Source organism: Leptonotus elevatus, chromosome 6, assembly GCF_054856555.1.
Source record: "Leptonotus elevatus isolate MCC_2025b chromosome 6, RoL_Lele_1.0, whole genome shotgun sequence".
Classification (NCBI taxonomy): domain Eukaryota; kingdom Metazoa; phylum Chordata; class Actinopteri; order Syngnathiformes; family Syngnathidae; genus Leptonotus; species Leptonotus elevatus.
Window position 1 is genome coordinate 2,290,741 of NC_141244.1, and position 24,020 is coordinate 2,314,760.

General features: G+C 39.4%; 1 protein-coding gene across 6 annotated transcripts in view; it reads right to left on the reverse strand.

The window, feature by feature from the left end:
* The window catches only part of LOC147171791 (CUB and sushi domain-containing protein 3-like), a 499,351-nt gene that overhangs the window by 10,882 nt on the left and 464,449 nt on the right, over window positions 1–24,020 (reverse strand). For 4 of the 6 annotated variants that reach the window (XM_086078287.1, XM_086078288.1, XM_086078289.1 and 1 more), the window contains 8 exons: window positions 22,940–23,113; window positions 22,168–22,241; window positions 20,749–20,860; window positions 12,549–12,728; window positions 10,395–10,460; window positions 3,022–3,180; window positions 2,372–2,484; window positions 347–434 (listed from right to left, as the gene is read on the reverse strand). In XM_086078287.1, coding sequence (XP_085934413.1) covers window positions 347–434; window positions 2,372–2,484; window positions 3,022–3,180; window positions 10,395–10,460; window positions 12,549–12,728; window positions 20,749–20,860; window positions 22,168–22,241; window positions 22,940–23,113 — 966 coding nt within the window. Of the gene's footprint in view, window positions 1–346; window positions 435–862; window positions 2,485–3,021; window positions 3,181–10,394; window positions 10,461–12,548; window positions 12,729–20,748; window positions 20,861–22,167; window positions 22,242–22,939; window positions 23,114–24,020 lie in introns of those variants that run through there. The other 2 variants (XR_015095358.1, XM_086078290.1) reach the window with 2 other exon arrangements.

A 24,020-nucleotide genomic window follows, 5' to 3' on the forward strand; every position in this document is an offset into this window, starting at 1 on the left:
GCAACACTACTACAGATACAATAATAAATTGATTGTTATTATAATATCTCTGTCATTCAGCATGTAACATTATCTTTGTAATCTTAGTACCTTTGATAGAGCTGTATGTATACATTCTGGATGCTGAGCAAATATTGCATTCAATATTTTAGATATTTCATTTGTCATTTGTCAATGTGTGTTTTCAACATAGTTATTGTATTTGTTGTGTAGAATACATCCTAGTGAAAGCAAAATAATGTATCTCACACAGGAGGAGCAAAGCTGAATTATAAATTTATTTTGACCATCAGGGGGAAATTTGATTTTTTCTCATGAATGCTCACACAGTTTTGCAAAGACATACCAAGTCTCTGTAGTCCAAACTGTCCATAGTCTTCATCCTGGATAAAGCCTTGGTACACAAAGCTGATGCCCTCGGGCTCAGCTGAAACCTGGAAAAGGCAAAAAAAGAAAGAAAAGATAAGTCAAACTAAACAGAGTGTATTGTTTCAACTGCATTTGTAAAATTTTGATTTTTCTTGGCGGCTTAATGTTGTATCTGTGGCATAGAACACATATAATACTATTTAGTACAACAGTCAACTCAATACCTACCTACTCAGTAAATAAAGTGAGTGAATAGATATTTGTGCCATATAATTGGATCACTGATTGTTTTTTTCTTTCTTTTAAACTTGTTGATGGGTAATCGTCTAAAGCAGGGTTCACCAATTCTCGCCTTTGAGGTCCGGAGTCCTGCAGGTTAGGCTATAGATGTTTCCGCCTACCAACACACGTTATCAGGCATGCTGATGAGCTGATAATATGAATCAGGTGTGCTAGTGGGTAGAAACATCTAAAACCTTTAGGACTCCGGACCTCAAGGACCGGAATTGGTGAACCCTGACCTAAACAATCGCAGAGGAATTTTTTTTTTCAACAACACATTTGTCTGCGATGTACAAAGCATGATGCCACAAACTGGCTGCTACCATATCATTGGCAACGTTTTTTGCTTCTAAGACACGAGGATCAAAGTAAAGGACTTTCTTGACTCATGCAATTTGCAACTGATTACTGAAGGTTTGTGTTTTACTTGCTTAAGGCAGTTATGTTATACCTCGCAGGGAAAACACTACCTGGCCTGTTTTTATTTCCATTACATTCTATTATGGTTGCTATATTTGCACTTTGTTTACATTTCAATTGTGAAAAAAGGTGGCTTAAATATTGTGCTGCAATAAGTGGTGTTCTTCCCAAGTACCAATCACAAATATATTGTTCAGTAATTATTACCCATATCATCAAAAACATAATCATCACAAATGTCCTTGAAATATTGTGATATAATTTTTAAGCTATATCACCCGCCCCTAGTGTGTACACATGACAAATAAATATGAATAAAGATGGTTCTTCTTTATGTTGTTAAACAGGAATTACCTGATGTTTTCGCTCCAGCTACGAAATATTAGGCTATAGGCAACCATTGAATTTTCTATGAGTGTATTTTTGTTTTTGCTACATGGTCAGGCCCATATTCCGGGATTTTACAGACTTGTGGGGTCCACTTGTCCTTGTGGGCCCATTTTGGACTTAAGACCTCTTTTTGAGGGTCAAGGAAATGCATTATGTCAACGGGATGGCCCACAAAGATAGTACCACAAACTTCAGAGATGGGCACAAGTCTCGCAGGCTAAGTCTAAGTCAAGTCTCAAGTCTTTGACTCACCAGTCCAAGTCAAGTCCAAGTCTTTAGGTTCCAAGTCCAAGTCAAGTGTCAAGTGCCTGAATAGTACAACTCAAGTCCAAGACATGGACTTGTTTGTGTTGCTGTTGCATTTGTCTACACTACGTCATTAACACTGGACGTTGCTCGGGCACATGGAAAGGTAGGGAGAGAGAGGGACAACCTATGAACTGGCACCTGAGCCGCACGCACATTCTTAACACACACATACACAACACACACAGACATTTGGTGTAAGAAAACGAGAGCAAGCCACACCATAGAGCAGGGTTCACCAATTTCGGTCCTCAAGGTCTGGAGTCCTGCAGGTGTTCGATGTTTCCGCCCACTAGCGCACCTGATTCTTATAAACAGCTCATCAGCATGCCTGATAACGATCCTGAACTTTAGTATCAGGTGTGTTGGTCGGCAGAAACCTCTAAAACCAGCAGGAATCCGGACCTCGAAATTGGTGAACTCTGCCATAGAGACTCATCCCAAAAGAAGAGTTCAAGTCAAGTCTTGAGTATTAAGTGGACGAGTCTAAAAAAACTAGCGATTTAAGTCTCATAAGTCCGAGTCTGCGTTGCGAGTCCCCATCTCTGGTTAGTGTTCCACATTATTCTTCACTTAGGTTTTCCCGATTTGTGTGTGAGCATACAAATCCATCCATTGGCCAGGTCTCCAGCAAAATCCGACTCAAGGAGCTGTGGGCCAGCGCTCTCATGTGGTATAGGAGAAGCGTCAACTTTGCCTCCTGGTGCTTGTACACCCCTTTGGAAAAAAATATCAGAGGCGAGAAGAGCAATGCAACCGTCAAATTTATCAAATTGATGTTACGTATGATAGCCTCTCGTAATCAGCATATTCATTCAGAGCCAAGGCCAAGAAAGATGACTTGTGAGGTCAATATGGCCCTTGGCATATAAAATAAAATCTCTTCATTTTTGTGTCCAAATAGAAATTTCTCCTCTCTCTTTCCTCGGGGCCAAATGCCAACAGAATGGCCAAAGTGGAAGCCTTAAAATACTTTGCATGCCTCTCTGAACAAGGCATGAAAAGACAAGGAAAAATAAGAAAACAGTCAAGGAGAGGATCCAGGTGAACACTTGAGTGAGCAGCTTGTCAGTCATTCCATGCAAACTAATACATCTGTCTTTAAAGCCAATAAGTAATTTCCACTCTCATGCAAGAATCTTGTTGGGGATTGACTGATTGACACCCTGCTCAAATAAATGGAAGTGACACACAGATGTAGTGATGGGAGAAAAGAGAAAGGTGGTAGAAACAGATGATTTATAGATGGCTCACCAGAGAGCAGAAACTCCATGCTACTGTCGTTTAAAGTTACATTCACTTTTCCTGTTGTGATATTAAAGCTTGTGACTGTCATGGTCATTGGCTGCTTCTGTCCCTTGTAATCATAGGAGCCTTTCCACAGGAAATCAGGAGCAAAGACATCCTCAGGAACTTGTGGAAAACAGAAATTATGAAACAAAATATTAACACAGTAGAAATTCAAATGCATGAACCTATGAAAATGTTCAATATACTGTAAATTGTACCAAAAACAATCATATTAATTCAAGCCAAGTTGCAAGATGATGATTAAATATGCAGTTGAGGCAGCATATCAAATTGTTCAGAAGAATCTTTTCAACTCATTACTTGTATGCTTTGACTTCTTGATCTACTGGGGAAGAGATTATAACCAGAGGTGCACATAACACTTTTGGTGTGGTTGTCTAAATAGCAGCAGAGGTTGTTGTTTGGTGCTCTTTCTTATCCCCATTCCACCAACCTCATGGAAGAACTTAAAACAAACCCTGACTGTTTTCTCTATATGGTGATTTGGTTGTAATAACATAATAATACAATATTTTTTTTGAAAATAATTTCCAGTTTAATATATTGTATAAATACGTCTTTGGGACACCCAAAACATTTTAAATAGAACGTATGTATAGGTTTTTGGGAGCAAATGAGTTAACAGAGTCATTATGGTCCGTAATTGGTGGGCACTGTACAGCCACATCGGACATGCATGTGTCTGGGTGGATGCATCTACCCAAAGCACTGTTCACGTACATTTTATTTTCAAATTTTGCCCTATTTTTGGCCCATTATAAGGTGTCACATTTTAAAGAACTCATCCCACAAATTTGATCCCATTGATTTGAATCTGTGGTTGTTTCATCTAAAGATGTTCTAGATGAAAAGTAAAAGCAAAACATTTTACTTGCCGAATGCTGTTGCTGTTTGCCAAGAAAAATTGTGCTGATTTGGTTGGTCTAAACATATGTGAAAACTCATGAAATTTTGAAAGCACATCAGGCTTGGCAAAAAACGAAAAATATATATGTAACGGTTTATTTTTCAAAACATTCAAAACCCAATGTGCCAGTACCTCAATGTGCAAGTACAATGTTCCCTCGTTTATTGCAGTTGTTACGTTCCAAAAACTACCTGCGATAATGGAAATCCGTGAAGAAAAATTGGTTTTATTATCCCGTTAATTGCAGTAATTTCTGGACTATAAGGCACAACTGACTATAAACCGCACTACCTAAATTTGGGGAATAATCGAGTTTGTTAGACATATAAGCCGCACCCAACTCTAAGATGCAGGTGTTACTGCACTGGTATATAAGGGTTCCCGCTACGCTCTCGTTCTATCTCTCCAACAGTATTTGGGCTCACTTGGTTTGTTTTGGTCTGCCTGACGCTTTTGCGCTTCCTTTATAGTGCACCCCCTTGTGATCTGATGGATAAGCCGCACCTTTTTATTAGCCGCAGGGTTAAATGCAAGTGAAAAAAGTAGCAGCTTATAGTCCAGAAATTACTGTATATATTTTCGTTTATTATATATGTTTTTTTCGTTTTTGGTATGATTTTTAGTTTATTATAAACAGTGTTGTCACAGATTACTTGAAAAATAAATGTAATCTATTTACTTTACTGATTACTTTATTGCTTAAGTACCAATGTCCACCCTTTGCTCCTTCAACATAAGAATGATAACCGGTTACTTAAATAATAACTTAATGAAAGTGCATAAACTTGAAACATGTTTTTTTGTTTCCATTTCTCTGGTTTTACAATACAGAAATTGGTGTATAACACGTTACACCTGCAGGCTGGTTACAAACTGTAACTATAACATTTACATGTAGGCTGGATGCAACTGTAACTATAACATTTTTCTATTTTCTGAAGTACCAGAGCTGAACTACAGTCATACAGATAGCCTTTTTTTTTTTTTTTTGCTCTGGCATACTCTTTCTCGAGGTATGATGAGAAAGACACTCCTTGGGGGGAAGCTCAGCATTATTGCTAGTAGGGATCTTTTCTAGTGTAATGAATTAAGTGTGTTATGTGTTCCAGTGTTGCCATTTCTGTTACACTCTTAGCACTCTTATGTTCGACTGTTAGTAAACGCAAGACAGGTCTTGCGGGAGAGGAGGGACGTTACGTGCGGGTTGGTTGCGTGTGTTTGTTCTTGACTTTTCTGCTAGCCCTCGTGAGTTGTATTTCTATTTTCCGGCGTCGGCTACGGCCAACAGTAGCGTTTGTTAATATAAATAAATGGGTGACCTCCCAACCAACGTTTACTGGTGGCGTTCTTGCAAGACGTTACATTATTATTGCACGGAAAGAGGGCGACATCCCACGTAGTAGTAAGAAGTAACTGTAGAACTGCTGGTTGTCTGCTTTTGCTGGCTTTGCTTCGAGTGTTATCGCGCTGTGCTGTGATAACAAGTGTTTCCTCAAATTGGATGTGGAGTTTTTAGCGGTCGACAGTGTTTTTGAGCCAGCGCAAAGTTTGCAACGCACTGAGAGGTCATCTTTACTGGACAAAAATGCAAAGTAATGGCTGTATTTCCAATGAGCAAATGAACCCGATTGTGGACGTCCTCCTGCTTCTTCCATTTTTTACGTTGTGACGGTAGTGTCTATTGATTTAGCCAGACTCCGAGCGCTCACACGTTGGTACATGTGACCCGGCGTTGCGTCTTCCACTGAGGAAACGTGACATGCGATGTGACGTCACTCCCAAAGGCAAAAGAATCATTTTCTCCTCGAAATTCTCTTCAAAATGGACAACAAAATTCTGCATTCTACATACTGTAACAATACATTATGAGGTAATAAAAAATAGTAATGTACAGCAACTTAGAAAAGTAACTTTAATCAGATTACTGGTTTGGAAAACTAAATGTGTTAGATTGCTCGTTATATGTAAGAAAGTAATCAGATTACAATAATGCGTTACTTAGTAATGCGTTAGTGACAACACTGATTATAAATGCTTTTTCGTTCATCATATATATTTTTTTCATTTACATTCAATTTTTCCATTAAAAGTATGTTTTTTTATGTACTTATTATACAGCACAGTATATACTTTTATCATTTATTTCAAATGTTTTTTGTTTACACTATTTTTCATTTATTATATATGTTTTAAGTCTGTAAAACACCTCACCACACACTTGATACATGCACTTTTTTTCGATAGGCTTTAGCATTTTGTCACATACTGTATTCTCTTATGATTATGTATCTCGTATCTCTATTATATTAAATACAGTATGCCTATACACTCAGTGTTCAAACCTTTGTAGATTTTAAAATAATAATAACAACAACAATAAAATAGAATTAAACTAATATCTAAAACATTTATTTGAGAAAAAATATATATAACGGCAATCCATCCATTTTTTTCTGGGCCGGTATGTTTTCCTAGACAAATAATAATAATAATAATAATATATATTTTTTTTAAACACACACAACAAAACAACTGTTAGGAATGACATTCTTAATTTTAATGATAAGGATACGTGGCTGGACACGTAAGAAATCCATTTTGACCGGAGCACATCGCTGCTCGTGGCCGGCGCCGGCCCACGTGGGTTTATTCGTCCCGCTGGCACGACGAGCTGGTCTGCAGTCGAACCGCAGCGCATATGTAGCCGGTGTAATTTGAACAAGCTGATAGAATGGAAACAAATCGGCTCCGCCGCTGGACCGGAGCAGCTCCGCAACGCACACGCATGCAGTGTAGGGGTGAGCCGTGGGGCGGTAGCAGATGGCACACTGAGGCGTCAACCGGCACGACTTGCTTGGGGAGGACAATCTTAATTTTAATGATGAAGATACGAGGCTCGAGACTTAAAAATAAAAATTTTGACTGGGAGCTGGCCCGCGTAAGCCGTTGGGCGGTGGCTGATGGCGCGCTGAGCCGTCAACTGGCACGATTGGTTCGGGCGGACAATCTTAATTTTAATGATGAAGATACGAGGCTGTACACGTAAGAAAAGCATTTTGACTGGGACCACATTGCCACGGTGCCCCCTGGAACTCCACTTGAGCGCTCGTGGACCATGGGGCGGGTGGCGGACGGCCTGTTGAGCCGTTAACCGGCACAACTGGCTCAGGGCTGACGGTGGCGACGGACGGCGCATGCATACACTGTAAAAAAACAAATAAACCAAAAAGCATGATGTAAAAAAATCTGCGAAACAGCAAGACCGTGAAAGATGAACCCGCGAGAAAGGAGGGAACACTGTACTTCAAAGTGTTCTGGGCTGTGAGGGCCCTTTATAGCTGCTCGCAGTTCTAATTCTTCCTGAGTTCTTCTGTCTACACTCTACAGCCACATGTACTCTATATCATTGCATTGGTCCCATCCAGTGTTCAGACGGAGACACCACAGTTTAATTAAACAGTAACTCAAGAACAAGACAAACTTGTTTTGCCAAAACTCTGATTAGATGGTAGGTATTCATAAATGTTACTTAAAGCACTGCAGTATTCAATTTAATTCTTTGCACTTTCTTCTTTGAAAATAAATTGTTCAACTACATATTTTGATTGAGACTTTTTCCTGCCCCATGAAAATTGCCATTAATTTCATGCAATTTGGTAAAATGTTAAATTGAGATAAATGGGGCGGCCGTGGCTCAGGAGGTACAGCTGGTGGTCCAGTAACGGGAAGGTCCTCTGTTCGACTCCTGCTCTCTCCAGGTAATGTGACGTTGTCTCCTTCCTTGGGCAAGACACATCACGCACATTGCCTCCAGTGCCACTCACACTGGTGTATGAATGGTGCGAATGTTTGTTGGTGGCCGGAGGGGCCATGCTTCTGTCAGCCTGCAACAGGGCAGCTGTAGCTACTTGCGTAGTTTACTGCCACCAGAGTGTAAATGTGTGAGTGCATCCATTGTAAAGCGTCCTTGAGTGTCTAGAATAACACTGTATAAATATGATGCATTATTATAAAAAAGGGAATTAAAAAAAGGAAGGTTTTTTTTTTTCCACAATATATTAACAATATATTTACAGTTACCCCTCAATGTGGGAATAGGGACCAGGTCGACCAGGAGCAAAAATGTGCGTATAAATGACATCAATAGTCACAATTTTACCGGTTCGGCCCACTTGGGAATAGATTGTACTATAAGTGGCCTCTAAACTAAAATGAGTTTGACACAGCTGATTTATCCTGTTTTCAAACTGTTTGTATCATTGGACAACTTGGTGAACACGGAACCTGTGAACATATAATAATGATTTATGTTTGTCACTAATTTTTAAAGTGACAGTGTGTAATCTTTAGCAGTGAACTAATAATTCATTCAATTTAAAAACCCACTACATATATATATATATATATATATATATATATTATAATATGCAAAAAAATATGTTCTATCACATCAACATAATTAAAATATATATATATAATCCTAGGTCAAGTATTCACTAATTATATTACATGGCTGGAGCCTCCATGTCCCATGAGTTAGCTTTCGTAGCTGGGGGTTGGACCGCCAAGGCCCCCGCCTTTGGCTGGGTCGATAAGGTAAGGCCTTCCCTGGTAAGGTCTATTCAGGGGTGCTGGAGAGGAGGGTCCATCAGGAAGTTGAATCTCAGATTCAAGATGAGCAGTGTGGTTTTTGTCCTGGCCGTGGAACAGTGGACCAGCTCTAAACCCTCGGCAGGGTCCTCGAGGGTGCATGGGAGTTCGTCCAAACCTGATACGGGCTGTTCGGTCCTTGTACGACCGGTGTCAGTTTGGTCCGCATTGCCGTCAATAAGTCTGATTCGTTTCCTTCTCCTTTCCTTCCTTCTCGGATTCGTTTCTGCTACGGTTGACCAAAGGACAACTTTGCGAACATGTGATTTGGGTTACCGTCGCTTGTCACCTTCTTTTTTCTTTGCAAGCTTTTACTAGCTTTTTTTTATTATTAGCTTCTCCAAGCCACTCTTGTTAGCCACTCCGGCCTATGGCTCTAGAATAACTCCCGCTATCCCCTCTTGTCAGCTGCTCCGGCTAAATCCGGCTCGATCGGTCTTTTGTCATTGCTCGTCAGGCTTCATACCGGTTGCCAAGTCGCTGTCGCTCGCCAAGATGTTCGTTCACTTACGCAAAATAAGAATTGATGGTAGTGTGGTCTCTCTAAGCCACCGGAGTGTGCGTACTTCGAAATGCATGCGCTTCGGCTGCATTCTATGATATAGAGACATCTCGTGGTCATTTATTACACACTGTCACTTTAATTAAATGCAATTTGGTAACTGTTGAATCAGGGGTGTGACTTTAATGCGTTAACTATGATTAATTCAATACAAATACATGGATTAAAAACATTCTAATCACAGTTGGTGTTTTAAATACTGTGGAACCTTTGTTCCAAACAATGCGGAAAATTTGTCGGTGCACCCATTGCTGGTACAACAAGTACACATGTCAACACTTGTCTAATAGAAGTGTTTGCATCTCATTAAAGCACTTCAAAGGTTCAGTTCATGACTAAGATTTGGACAGATTAGACCTTCCTCCACATCTAGCAGAAAAGGGCTGTTAAAGTCCTTTGGCTACTTATTGTTGCGTATTTACTCATTATTATTGTTACTTAATTCATTATCACAAACCACCAACGGCTTTAAGACATACATTACCAACAAGCCGGAATTAAAGAAGGGTTCCCCATACATAGAGCAAGAATTGCACCAACATTTTAATGAAAGCACCTGTCTGATTATATATGTTTGCACTGTTTTTATTTTTTTTTAAACAAAATATAAAGTTAGGCTGTGTGTAAAATTGTGGCAACCATGTCAATTTCAACTAAGCATTAATGTAAACTTTATAAACATACAGTACATATACTTACAGAAATTGCATCTTAATGGGCATAGGAGAGGATTGACATGGATACAGTTTACTTAGAAAAACAGTCACTCAGAATCACCAATACTTGTCCTTTAATTCCTGATACTAAAACGGCAACTTGAGGTATCGGCCACAGTCAGGAGTACCCGATATAAACAAAATATAAATAAAGCCACTATTGGACCAGTACCTGGTATAGGTACTCTCTCATCCTTAATGAAATGTGAGTCAAAAATAACTTTAAAAAAAAACATATTTAGCAAAATGTAATAGGGATACACAGAATAACGTGCACCAAATCTAGACAATGAATATGCTGAACATAAATAATCAATGAGTGAAAAGTTCATACAGATTCCTTGGTTGTAACACACAGGAGTGTTTTTTTCTCCTCCTGTAGACAATATTTTACCAATAATATATCAGGAGCTACACATACAGATGCAGAGGGAATACTGTATGAACCAGATTGAAAAAGGTGGTATAATTCATGACTCACCATTTATTTTAGGGCTTGGTGTCCCCGGCATTAGTTTGACAGTTTTTTCCTGTGATTTGGATCCAGCTGCAGAAGAACACAATTATGTCACAAAGATGGAGTGATTGCATCAAGGTGTCATAGCCAGAGGAGGTAAGACAAGTAAACACACGACTCATGTGAAACTTTTGTTATTTTTTTAAAATTTATAATTTAGCATAATTTACGAAACAAGACATGATTTCTAACCTAACCTAGTGTTTCCTTTATATTAATAGCATTTCACACACCAGCTCAGTCAATCTAGTTATGTAATGAAGTTTATGTAATAAAGTCATATTGTATTGAGTATTATCGAATTGTTTATTAGGTTATGAAAGTAGGGACTGAACGGATGCTGCAACTTGACTGGTCATTTGTATGTTTGCTACCATTCCACTGCATTCCTGTCAGTGACGTTATTGAAAAATTTTGGGTTAAACACTACCAAAATCAATCAAATCAATGAAATTAAGACATTTTCATAACTATATGAGGACTTTTCCATTTGACAACTAGAATTGTATTCTGTAACGTTGGCTGGGTGTACATGCTAACTACTCATATTTTGTCATTACAATTAAAATTATTTTGATTGAAGATATGTGATCAACTGTTTAGATGTGGCATGCTCTATTTCAATATGGTGTGTACAAGTGCCACTACGTTTAACTGAACATCCATTTCCCAGATGTGTGACATGCGCAGATCGATGTAAACTTCATGTGGTCAGTAGTCTTTTTAGCGCAGACGTTGCAACTGTTTCACATAATTATTATGTGAAGTTGTCCAGGTCCTGAGGATGAAAAGCCAGCCCAGAACTTAACATTCTCACCACCCTGCTTCACTGTAGGGAGAAGGTTCTTTTGCTGGTATGCAGTGTTGACTTTTCACCAAACATGACTGTTTTAGTTGTGACCAAACAGTTCAATTTTGGACTCATCTGTCCACAGAAGGGACTTTCAAAAAGCTACAGGTTTGTCCAGGTACTCTCTGGCAAAGTAGAGATGGGCAGCTTTGATCTTTTTTTGTGAGCAGAGGCTTCTACCTAGCAAGCCTTTCATTAAAGCCTTATCCATTGACTTTTCTTCTGATTGTTGAAGCATGCACGTGTCCCTGATGCAGCAAAAGAGGTCTGCAAATCCCTTGATGTGATGCACAGGTTGTCTTTTACCTGAATTATCATTTGTCTTGTGGGTCTTGCTGATATTTTAAAAGATCATCCACTTTTAGGCAGGATTGTAGTAATTTTCAGTGTTCTCCAGTTGCAGATCTTCTTCACAGTGGAATGATGAAGCTCTTTTTTTTTTGATTACTTTATAGCTTTCCCCAGACAGATGAGCTGTCACTACCCACTTCCTGAGGTCCCCTGAGATTTATCTTCCTCTCAGCATGACTGACCTGTATGGGTTCACCTGGGTAATAGTAAAGTGATGTGGTTTTGTCTCTGTTTCAATCAGTGACACACAATTTCTTCACTAAACAGCTCTCATTTTATTGGTGGTTAGTTTAGTTTTTTGTTTGTCCTACCTGATCCTACTGACTGCTTGTTTTGAGTAATGTAGCTCAGGGTTCACTTACTTTTGCACCCCCCCCCCCACGCACCCCCCCCTCCACACACACACATATATATATATATATATATATATATATATATATATATATATACACACACATATCTGAGCCCCTCTGAGCCCCTCCCGGATGACTGAGCTTCTCACCCTATCTGTAAGGGAGAGCCAAGACACCCTGTGGAGGAAAACACATTTCGGCCTCTTGTATCCGGGTTTTTGTTCTTTTGGTCACAACCCACAGCTCATGGCCATAGGTGAGTTTAGGAACGTTCTTTTTTTGTTGACTCGCTAAAGTGCTCTATAGTAGTAGTAGTAACGACAACACTTTCTCCTCTCCGGTGTGCGAGAATGCACGAATGAGCGGCATTGTTCCAAAACGCTACGCGATGAAACACTAGCGAAGGAAGTGTTCCAGTATTGGTCTAAATGTAGCATTAGGCCTAGTATACACTCATCGCTGATAAATATAACGTAACATTTTCTACATGGTTGTCTTTACTTTCAACCACTCAATGGCATCATCTCACTCATCTGGCATTGCACATCTCTGTAAGTAACTTACCTCTGCATACGGGCACCTTGCCAGTCCAGCTGCCATCAGAGCGGCAGAAGCGGTGCTCTGAACCCCCGGAAAGGAAGAATCCTGGCTGACAGGTATATACCAAGGTGTAACCATAGGAGGCCAGATCCAGGCCCATCACATCAGAGTTGGCTGGGCTGCGCGGTTGCTTGCATGAATGAGCTGGAGAGCAGGCAGATAGCAAAAAATTAGTGCACGCACAGAAACCCTGTGATATATACATATACAAATGGCTCAGGATACACACATAAAGTGGCGAATCATTAGGAGCTCAGTGGGGGAAAAGGGAACTACATGAGGAAGGTTTACATGAAACTTGCTATAAAGACAATCACAAATACTTTAGCATTTAATTAAGCCCAGGGAGCTATCAAGAAAATTGCATATCGATAATTTAAAACGCTCAATTTCTTTTGTAATACAAATTTGGCCTTTCAGAAGCACTGTTTAATAATGAACTGCAGGAAATTCAAAGTACTGCAATTTGAATTCTGTTGGACGTTATCTTTATAAGCGGGATTTAGTTATAATTTTGTAATATGGCTAGGCATCTGGTGAGTATACTTCATTAAGTCACCATATGCATACTATACAAGTGGAAATTAAGCCATTAAATACAGGAGGCCAGTGCTTACAGTGTGTGTGATACTCAAGCAGCAACAGAAAATACTGTAAAACCTGAACACCTATTTCCATTTTCTTTAATGAACAAAAACATGGTGAATTGGGCTTCAGAAACATGAACATCCATCCATCCATCCATTAACCATTAACCACCACTGCAGCAGCTATGCAAGCCCAGACTTCCCTCCCATTACATTCAGCTCATCCAAAGGGATTCCAAGGCGCTACCAGGCTAGCGAGAGGCATAGTCAAACCAGCGTGTCCTTGGTTGTCCCCAGGGCCGGTGGGACATGCCCAAAATACCTCACCAGGGAGGCGTCCAGAAGGCTTCCTAACCAACTGGCTTCTCTCAACGTGGAGGAGCAACGTCTCTAATGTGAGCCCCTCCTGGATGACCACGTTTCTCACCCTATCTCTAAAGGAGAGCCAAGACAAGTCTGCGGAGGAAACACATTTCGGCCTCTTGTATCCGGGTTCTTGCTCTTTCGGTCACAACCCACAGCTCATGGCCATAGGTGAGGGTAGGAACGTTGATTAACCGGAAAGCGAGAGCTTTGCCTTTCAGCTCAGCTCCTTCTTTACCACAACGAACCAATAAATAATCCGACTTGGGGTCTTGTTCACATGTGAGGGCAGAATGAAGCAGGAGATCGACAGGCGGATCGGTGCAGTGTCTGCAGTGATGCAGACTCTATCATTTTGTTGTAGTGAGGAAGGATCTGAGCCTCGCCTCCCTGAATCCTGCATTTGGGTTCCTCACCCTCAAAACGTAACACACGCCACCACGTTTCCCCCTTTTCCTCGGCCAGAGCTCCGACAGCAGGACCACGGCAGGCTTAGTGTTGCTCCACAGCGAGGCTCTGGTGTAGTAAGAGTTCATGTCGGTTGTAGGTGAGTAGGCGATTGCCGGTGTTGGTATGGAATATGGAGCTGTCACAGATCAGCCACAGGATTGTGAGAGAAACGGCGACCACCCTATAGTTCGATGTCATAGCTGTCTTTTACACCACACACATTGAACACGCACAGACACGAGGAAAAACTGGGAGACACGGTGGGGAAACGCCACGTAGTCAGGGCTGTCGCAGCGGAGCATGCACCAAGCTAAAACCCTCTCATCTTCCCATATTGTTTTTTTTTAATTTAATTTAATATTTTTTATTTGCGTATGTGAGTGTGTGCATCTGTTGGGTTAATTTAATATCTTCGTTCTGTACTCTACTGTGCGTCTGCCTGTGCCCCAAAGAAAGTACGTCCTTAACGCCGGTCACCGCCGACATGCCACGGATCGGGCTCATCTGTGCCAGCCCAAAACACTGACGAAAGACTGACGAGTCATGACGATGCCCAAAATTTTTCGGAATGTGGGAAGAAACCGGAGTACCCGGTGAAAACCCACCCAGGCACAGGGAAAACATGCAAACTCCAACCAAGAAGTCCGGAGCCTGGATTCGATCTCACAACCTCTGTACTTAGTCTTTATATTATACCAAAAACATTTCAAATTGTTGATGTGATCATAGTTAATTTATGTTGCAATTTGTCTGATCGCCATCATGTAAATTGCATCTATTAAGCCGATAATATGTTTTTTCCCTTTAGCTAGCAGTGCAAGATTTAGTCAGCCTCACTATACAAAGAGAGCATTTAATCGTAGGGAAAGCTATTTTAGCAGATTTATGGCAATGTGGGGTAAAATCAGTATGGCACAGTCATTAAAATAAAAAGCCTAATTCTTAAAGGCCTATACATTGCTATTATAGTTCCCACTGGATCTTTGGATCCACCTTATTGGACGCGTCAGAAAAATTTGAAAAAAATATCAACTATAAATATAAAATGGTACATCTGCAGTTTACAATTATTTGAAAATGCTAACAAACTTTCAATGACTAAACCACTTTCAAATATAATGACCCACTGTTTGAAATCTACTTGGGCGCATGGCCCATTGTTGTAATTTTACACTTCATATCTTGCACTGACAGTTTGCCTTGTTTTTTCCAATTCCCACACGTCCTCACCACACACACACTCACACACACACACACACGCACACGCACACACACACACACACGCACACAGTCTACGCAGAGTTACTGGTGGCTAACTGTAGGTAAGTGCAGCTTCGAAACGAGCACACCGTACCATACATACTTGGCGCATGCATGCTAAAAACAAATGGTAGCATGTATGCTAAAATGCCAGCAGCCAACCGAGAATAAGCGTGAACAAGCCCACCAATCAGAAACGTGCATTGGAGCAGCAACATTTGCCTCGAAACTTGGCTGGAAGGAAAACGTCTCTGGAACTCGGTGCGCACATAAGACAAATTTAAGTGCGCCTTATATTTTCTTGAAAACTTCTTGGGCGGCCCAAGTATTAAGATGGTGTGGGAATGGCTGTGACCACTTCTAATATAGTTGAGTTACTTCATTACAAACTACTGTAAAAGAAAAGAAAAGAGAAAAGGCCTAAACGAGGTGATGGAATTTCCTCATCAGGCAAAACATGGAACCAAAAGCTTAACCCAATTGAATGCACAAATTAAATTAACTATACAGGCTAAGCTAAAGCCATAGCAATAACTAGCAACCAAACAAGCTAAAAGCTACCTTTTAGCTCTGTTGTCCAATTACCTTTTGCTCTAGAGGCAAGATCATTCACAAAACTGGACATCAAATTTATACTTATGATTATTTAATATTGTATATATATTACAGGGAGTCCTCAAGTTACGTCGTACGCGACTTAAGTCGTTTCAACTTTACGGCGCCCGTGCCTCTTCTGTAGCACCTCCTTTTTCATTATATTACTACAATAATCACGCCATTTTAAAGTTGTATTGTTGTTACCTCCAGCAACGGACGTTCATCAGCAGGTCGGTTCGCCATCAGGCGCGTCACATTTCTGTGTTTATAGCTCCACCCTGCCGTCAGCAATGAATGTCCGTGCGGAAACACCAAATATTGGCTAAAATTACTGTACAAAGTATTTTGATGCAAATATCAACTTTAAAGGGGAAATCCGACATAAGTCAAAATTGGGGTTACATCACCAGCCTTGGAACAGAACTGTGCCATAACTTGAGCGCTCCCTGTATCAGGATATCATTATCATTGGCCAGTCATCACCGAAATTGGCGAGTGCTTCCACGTTTTTGGTGAGTTTATGATGCGATGCCTCGTACAAATACACAGACTGGAAAGGACCATCTGTACTTACCGTGATCGATGGACGTAAACCTGCTACAGTCTGTATTCAGTCCGTGTACTTTTATGAATCTTTGTGTCATGCATAACTTGCTAACTTTAGCTTTATCATTGTTATTAATGTTCGTTGGGTTCTTGACGTCCAAGTAGGTAGTTTACTCTGGCACTCATACTGGGAGCTCTGTGATGATGTTTCATCGACTTACACAAAGTGAACATAGCAGCCAAACAGGCACTTGAGTTTATTTTGTTTTTATCTTTCATGTAGCATTTTGTGTTTCCTTAGCGTAAACAAACGTTTTGTTACAGAGAGTAGAGAAAAAAAAACATAGTCAGTTTACAGGTACATGAATTAAAAATGGGAATTATTTTGTTCTCAAATACGAATATAACACAGATAGAGATAGAGAGAGAGAGAGAGAGAGAGAGAGAGAGAGAGAGAGAGAGAGAGAGAGAGAGAGAGAGAGAGAGAGAGAGAGAGAGATCTGTCCGCGTCTCTTTCTGGTACACGGGACCGTAATGAATTATCTCTTGGTCCTTAATTTTCTACAGCGCACTAGTATTTAGTTTTGTATGTTTGTTAAAGTTGGAGGACTTGTTGGAGATGGGTGAACTTGTTTTGGAATGCTGTGCAGCCGCAGCGCTCTTGACAAGGCAGAGCTTGGTTCATGTTGCGTCAGTCTCTCACACTGGCTGCCTGAGTTCGTTTTTATTTAGCTGGTAAAAGCACAACATGCACAGCTGAACACACTACATCAATATATATTATATTTTTTTCTCCCCACTCCAGTCCATAAACATATAAGACAAATTACATCCTTTAATAATGTTAGGTAGTGAAAATGTAATAAAACATTGAAAATAAAATAATAAAAAGGATAGAAAAAGAACTATGACAACTCTTGTTCATTCACATAATAGTTCATTATTTCCTACTTCATGTGCTGTATTCAGCAGTATTTTCCAGAGTTTATAAAAAAAAACTTGTTCTGCAGAACAAGTTTTTATAAATTAAAATACTGCTGAAACTATTTACATGTAAATAGTTTCTTTGCTATTGTAATCAAAAACAGTTCATTTTCAGACTGTTCTATAAATATTTATTCATACACTTAAAAAGATTCCTGTTCTGAGACATTAAATTTTTTTTCTAAATAGTTCCCTTACTATTGTGATAAAAAGTGAATTTCAATTCTCAGACTGTTCTGTAAATATTTTTTCATACACATACATTTTCTGAGCTTATAAAAACTTTTGGGAAAAATAGTTATTTTGTGATCAAATCTTTATTAGGCTGTTTTCAAATAAACAAAACATATAAAAACTTTTGATCAATCCATGCCAATTTCAAACTAATTTTTCTTTTTTTCCCCTTCAATTTCATACAAAAAAATACAGTAATGTACTGATTTAAGCCACATCCGGGTAAAACCACTCCCACTTCTGGCATATGCCACACCCACTCCGAATACAGATACAGATAATTTAAATGGTCAAACAGATACATATAGTGCTGTACTCGCTCATCCCTAGTGTATTGTAGTGTGCTTCTCTCAAACATGCTATTTTTGCTACAGTATACAATACACAGCATTTTTTGTCAAGAACTTATCTATGGAATTTACGCCTAACAGAGGTGAAAAAAAGTACTTCTATTTAACGACAGTTGGCTCTATTGGACAACCCCTACCTCCAATTAGTTCTTCTTGTATTACTATTTATTCTAATATTTTGTAGCACACTGGATGCCCTGAAGCAACACATTGCCTCTCGCAGGTCAGTCTTGACACTAGTGTTGCATGGGATACTGGTACCAGTACCGTACCTCGATGTTTTGGCATCAAAAACGGCTCGGTATCAAATTTTTTAGCACCGGTACTTAAAAATATAAATACGAGACAGCCCGCCAACTCTGTTTTAAAGGCGGGTACACATACACACATGGCCGCCTGTCTACCGAAATGCGGAAAACGCCTTAAGCGGCCTCTTTCAGCTTGCATGCAAGAGGGCTCAGGAAGATGGCTTCACACACTGAACACTGAAGCGCTCGCTGGCCGTGCACTCCTTGTTGAGAACCACAACGCCCTCCTTTGGTGTAGCGCTCGCTGGCCGTCCACTCCTCATTGAGAATTATGATGCGCAAAGTGTCATATGGAACTTTTTTCTTACATGGCCGACAGCCACGGCAAGCCAACCGACATGACGTTTTGTAACAAGAGCAAATGTTTTTCGCGGTGAAAGCAGAAGAAAAAACAACAATCACTCCTGGCCCTGCAGTGGACTCAAGGTGCGTTCATCGAACAGGCACACAGTAGGAAATCACAGGTATGCATAAAAAAAGCCCAGATGACTGACAGAGCGACAGGTTGTGACGCATTTTTTGACACTTCCCTTAAAAAATAGGTCGAGTGCGAATAATTTATAATAATAATTTCCCAGTTTGTAGTACTTGATTACGCATTCAACTAATTGAGAGCGTAATGGAGAAGAGCAGAGACATGCACGCACACTCAAGCAACGTTACATTGAGTCATGGGAGTGCCACTGTATTACCAATATTTAAAACGGATGACATCAAATGCAGTCAAATACTTCAAGAATATGCCAATGTGAAAGCACATACAGTATATACATAAATATATATAGTATCTACATAAATTAACATGTATACTTCCTAATATTTAGAATTACCGGTAATAAAAAATAAAAATAATTTTGCGGCTTTTGCTGATGTTTTAGATTTTTGTCGAGGTACCGTTTCAGTACCGGTATTTTATACAGGTATAGTACCGAAGTAAAAATTTTGGTATATCGTGACAACACTACAACAGAAATCCGATTTGACTTGGTTTGGGGGAGGAGATATCATACATAATGTGTGTGCTAATAAAAGCAGTGAGACTTGCTTTACCCATCATGCGTAGGGTCTCTAAACATCGGTTAACAATGACAATTTTGGTATGCATGTGCCTCGCTTGACTCACATGTGCACACTCAAAACACACACACACACACACTAAATTATGCAGAAAAGGGAATGAAGGCATTACAATGCATCTGCCACCTCAGCACATGTCTTCAGGAAATTTAAATGGGCGTTACAAATTATAGATTACGTATAGAGAACGTATTATATGAAGTTGGCCTAGCAATGCCTGCTTGGACCCATTTCACTGGCAGGAATTCAGAGGTTATTCTAACAGATTGGTGAGGAGGGCAACAGGTGTAAGCTGAAACTTTCCTAGCAACAACTGAATCAAGTACATAAATAGTATACTCAAACATTAGCTAGTGGTGGCTTCACACCAGTGCCACTCATTAGTAGTCTGACATATCCTGCTATGGAGAGTCTTAAAGCCACAAAAAGTTGTTCATTATTATTGTGGGAATCACTGGCGTGACATCATGTTGAGAGGCCCCGGTTCAAAATGTTTTTTTCAACTCGTCATCGAGACTCATCGTGACTGACAGATGCCGAAGTCAGGTGATTAAATGATCATTTCCACCTCCCACAGCATGAATGACCCGCCAAAATCCTATAGTACATATAATACTGGCCGTTTTTTCTCGCTTTTGCTTTTCTTTCTTTTTTTCTTTCTTTTTTTTTCTTCTTCTTTTCCCTTCTGTCATGGGCCCCTGCGCCTCTCTGGGCCCCGGTGCGACGCACCGGCTGCACCGGCGATATTTACGCCACTGGTGGGAATGCTGAAACATTCCCACATATGTTTTTGTGATTTTTATTCTCCACACTTCTTTGCCATGCAAGAACTCCCACATAATACTTCCGATTGCCACTGTTGAAATTTCAACTTGCTTAAAAAATTCACTCCTCATATATCGTCTGATTTCACATTACTTACAGTAATTGCACAATTTAACGTTAAATATCACCGCAGGTTCGAATCCCACCTTCGACTGTACATTGCAAATATATCGATGGCCATTATGCTAAGTGATATACAACTGATATCAAGAAATGCATTATAATTTCACTCAAATGATTAAATGCATGCTAGCTTTCAGCATGAAATGACACTTTTCAAAAATAAATACGCCATTAGCCATGGATTTGAACAAGTCAAGTTAGTTCAGTGCTTAGAGCAATTGCCCACCATCATAGAGAACCTGGGTTCAAACTCCGCTTGGACCACATTTTAGTACTTAAGTCATTTATCTTTCAATTTAATTCATAAGCATATGCAAATCTTAGCATTCAGCTAATAGCATTCAGCTTTTCAGCATTCCCCATGCAATTTCTGCAGAAATTGCACTTTGTCTAGCTATTTCTAATAGTTGCTAGAAGGGCTTAAAGTTGCCTTTGAGGAGCATGCAGCACAAGTACTTACGGATACAGGTAGGCTGGGTGCCGGTCCATGTGAGATCTGGTAAACAGAGGCGGGTTATGGAGCCCTGCAGGATGTGTCCCTGTTGGCACTGGAAGTCCACTCCGCTGCCCACCTGGACACAAGCAAACAAAAAATTCAGTAACTCAAAATACCTTTCCTAAATGATTATGTGTAGTGTGAAGGTAGCAGATAACGAAAATTATTTGGACTAGCTTTCCCCTTTTTTGTTTCAAGGGATCCAAGTACAAAGCTAAGCTGCTTGTGGTTTGGCTTCAAGATCCATGTCTTATCAGATATCCTGCCGAATGCTGGAAAAAAAATATTGTTTTCACTTATTTTTAAAGTGACACTGAAAAAGCAACAAGGAGTAAATTACATTGCGATACACTAACTGAACATATCTCATGGCGAGTGCTAAGCCCATGGTGAGGGTCATGATGTATTATAAATACTTTGTTCGACTGCTCTATCTGAGATGACGAGCACGCACGCACACACACACAGGCAACACACACATGCATCTGCTTCATTTCTTTTGAAAATCCTAAGGATAGATGGTATGGCCTGAAAATTTTATCCCGATTTTTCCCACCAAAAATCAACTATCCGATTTAAACCCACTTTAAAACAGAAAAATGAAAAGCATATATGTCAGTGTCATTAATTAAAACTTGGAGAAAGAAAAACGAGGCTTAATACATTTTAATTAAACATTTTAAATGTTGGGAAAGTTAACATCAATAAATTATAAAAACAAATATTTCCTTTTCCATTAAAACAATGTGAAAGAGTATTTTTCCAATTTTCCCATCTTTGCAATTAGCTTTGTTTTCAGCAATCTTTGAGGGTGGGAGAATCAAAATTTTGAAGAAAAAAAAAACAATATCCATTTGCAAGATTAATTTGCTAAATCAAATAAAACATAAAACAAGCTTGTTTAGCTGAATAAAATAGTAGCTAGTTTCGGCTGCAAATAATCAAATTGTTAAACTGGCATTACAAACATTAATTTGAGTGAAACAAGGCAGATTAATCACTCTAACACATTTTTGTGCTTTTAAATATATAATGTAAGAGACAGCATCTGATTAACTGATTTTAAACCAATAAGAGTGGTAGTTAAAAATATTCATCTTGTCTTCAAATCTATAACGCCTTTTGTTTTTCTTTTTTTAAGACAAAAAAAAGTCTTAAAAAACAAACAAAAGACTGCATAAGGGTGGTGTATGTAAATGTGGAGGCATGCGTTAATGTTGTTAAGTTGTGCCTTTCTGTTGATGACGTTGTATAAACACATCCATAACCTGTAAATCAGTGAACTGAAATTACAATCCTCTTCAGTGCACCTCTATACATCAATATGGTCAACACAAGAGGTACAGTGTGCAGTGTTTTCTAAAACAGATTGTACTCATTTACCTTAAATCCAGTTGTGTAATTCAGGAAACCATGTTCGGGCACTCCAGGATTTTCACATGTGATTCTTGTGGGCTCTGGGGGAAAAATATGTGACGAGGGCATGAACAATTAGCTGAAGAGTAAGAATAAGCCAGCTAAGTAATAGATGATTAACAATCAGTACACACAGTAAATTTTGTACTCTTAAAAATAGTCTATTTGGTCCCACTCTAAACAGGGTACAATTTTCAGAGTAAATTTTAGTCAAAAGTATTTTGTGTACGAGAGAATATTTTGTTCTCATTTTGGATAGTAGCAAACAGTAGGAGTGGCATAGCTCAGGTGGTAGAGTGGCCGTCTCCCAAACTGAACGTCATCAGTTTGTTCCTCAACCCATGTGTAACGTTTTTTTTTGTTGTAATAATAAAAAATAAAATAAATAAAATGTACTGACAACATTTCATTCTAAAATTTAATTAGAATTTCTGAGTGAAAAAAACCCAAACTTTACTAGGTTTTTGTCATGAGATAGGCCAATTCTCTCTAAAATTTACTCTAAATATTTTACTCCCTTCCAAGTGTAAATTTTACTCTGTTTAGAGTGGGACCAAATAGACTCTTTTTAGAGTAAAATGTAGTCTACAAAATTTACTGTGTATTTAGGGACTTTATGTATTGACTTCTAACTTTTTACAATACCGTTTGGATTTAATCTCACTTGAACAAAGTGAAGATAAACAATAGTAACCATATTTTACATAGAAACCAATCTTCATGGTTGACAGTTTAGTACCGATGCAGCGAGGCTGAGATCCACTCCAGGTGCCATCCTCCTGGCACATGCGTGTAGTTGATCCTACCAGCACATAGGGGGCACTGCAGCTAAATGTGACCTCTGACTTAAAGATGAAGCTGCGTCCTTCTCTCCATCCTTTAGCAGGTGTACCAGGATCCCCACAGAATTTTGCTGCGAAGGCAGATAAAAAATAAGTTGCTAAAATGACACTGGGTAGACATTCATTCATGAATTCATTCATTTATTCATTTCAGTAGCAAGGCTGTATTAAATGCTGAGTAAATGAATACTGAACAAGAGCAGAAAACTACTGGCGCTCACCAAGGACAACATTTGAAATGAGGTTGTAGCAACAGCCTCAATAGATGAACACAAGTGGATTATAACTCTTTAAATTTTGTAGCTCATGTGCATCTACTAAACTTGACTGATGTGACTGAAGGATTTAGACACATAATGTGTCTCTCTACCTCTAGCTTAATCACTCAACCCTCCATAACAAAAATGATCCAGGAACCACAAGGGCACAAGTCTCAAACTCAAGGCCCAGGGGCCAGATCTCGTCCACCACATAATTTTACGTGGCCAGTGAAAGCTAATCAAGCATGTCAACTTCCATTATGCTTGCTAAAAGACTTGATTACTGTAACAGTCTTCTGACTGGACTCTCTCAAAAGAACATCAGAAATTGCAGCTTATTCACAACGCTGCAGCTCAAGTACTAACCAAAACAAAGAGATCAGAACATATCACTCCAGTCCTTAACTCTTTGACTGCCAAGCATTTTCAGAAAAGAGGATGTGTGGGTGCCAGCTGATTTAAGCATTTTGACTGATCTTTCAAGGTCCACAGAAAATGTTGTGTTTGGACTATGGAAACACAGATACTACCACACACATATGAAAGATTGAACTCTCATCTTTCATCAGAAAAAAAGGCTTGTTTCTACCTTATTCCGTTCTTCAGTAATCAACAATAGAAAATAGGTTAGTTTCATCCAAATGCTCTGTTTTGGACCAAAATACGGAGAAATCAAGCTTTTAGTGAAACGATATTATTTCATGCACTCTAGTGAATT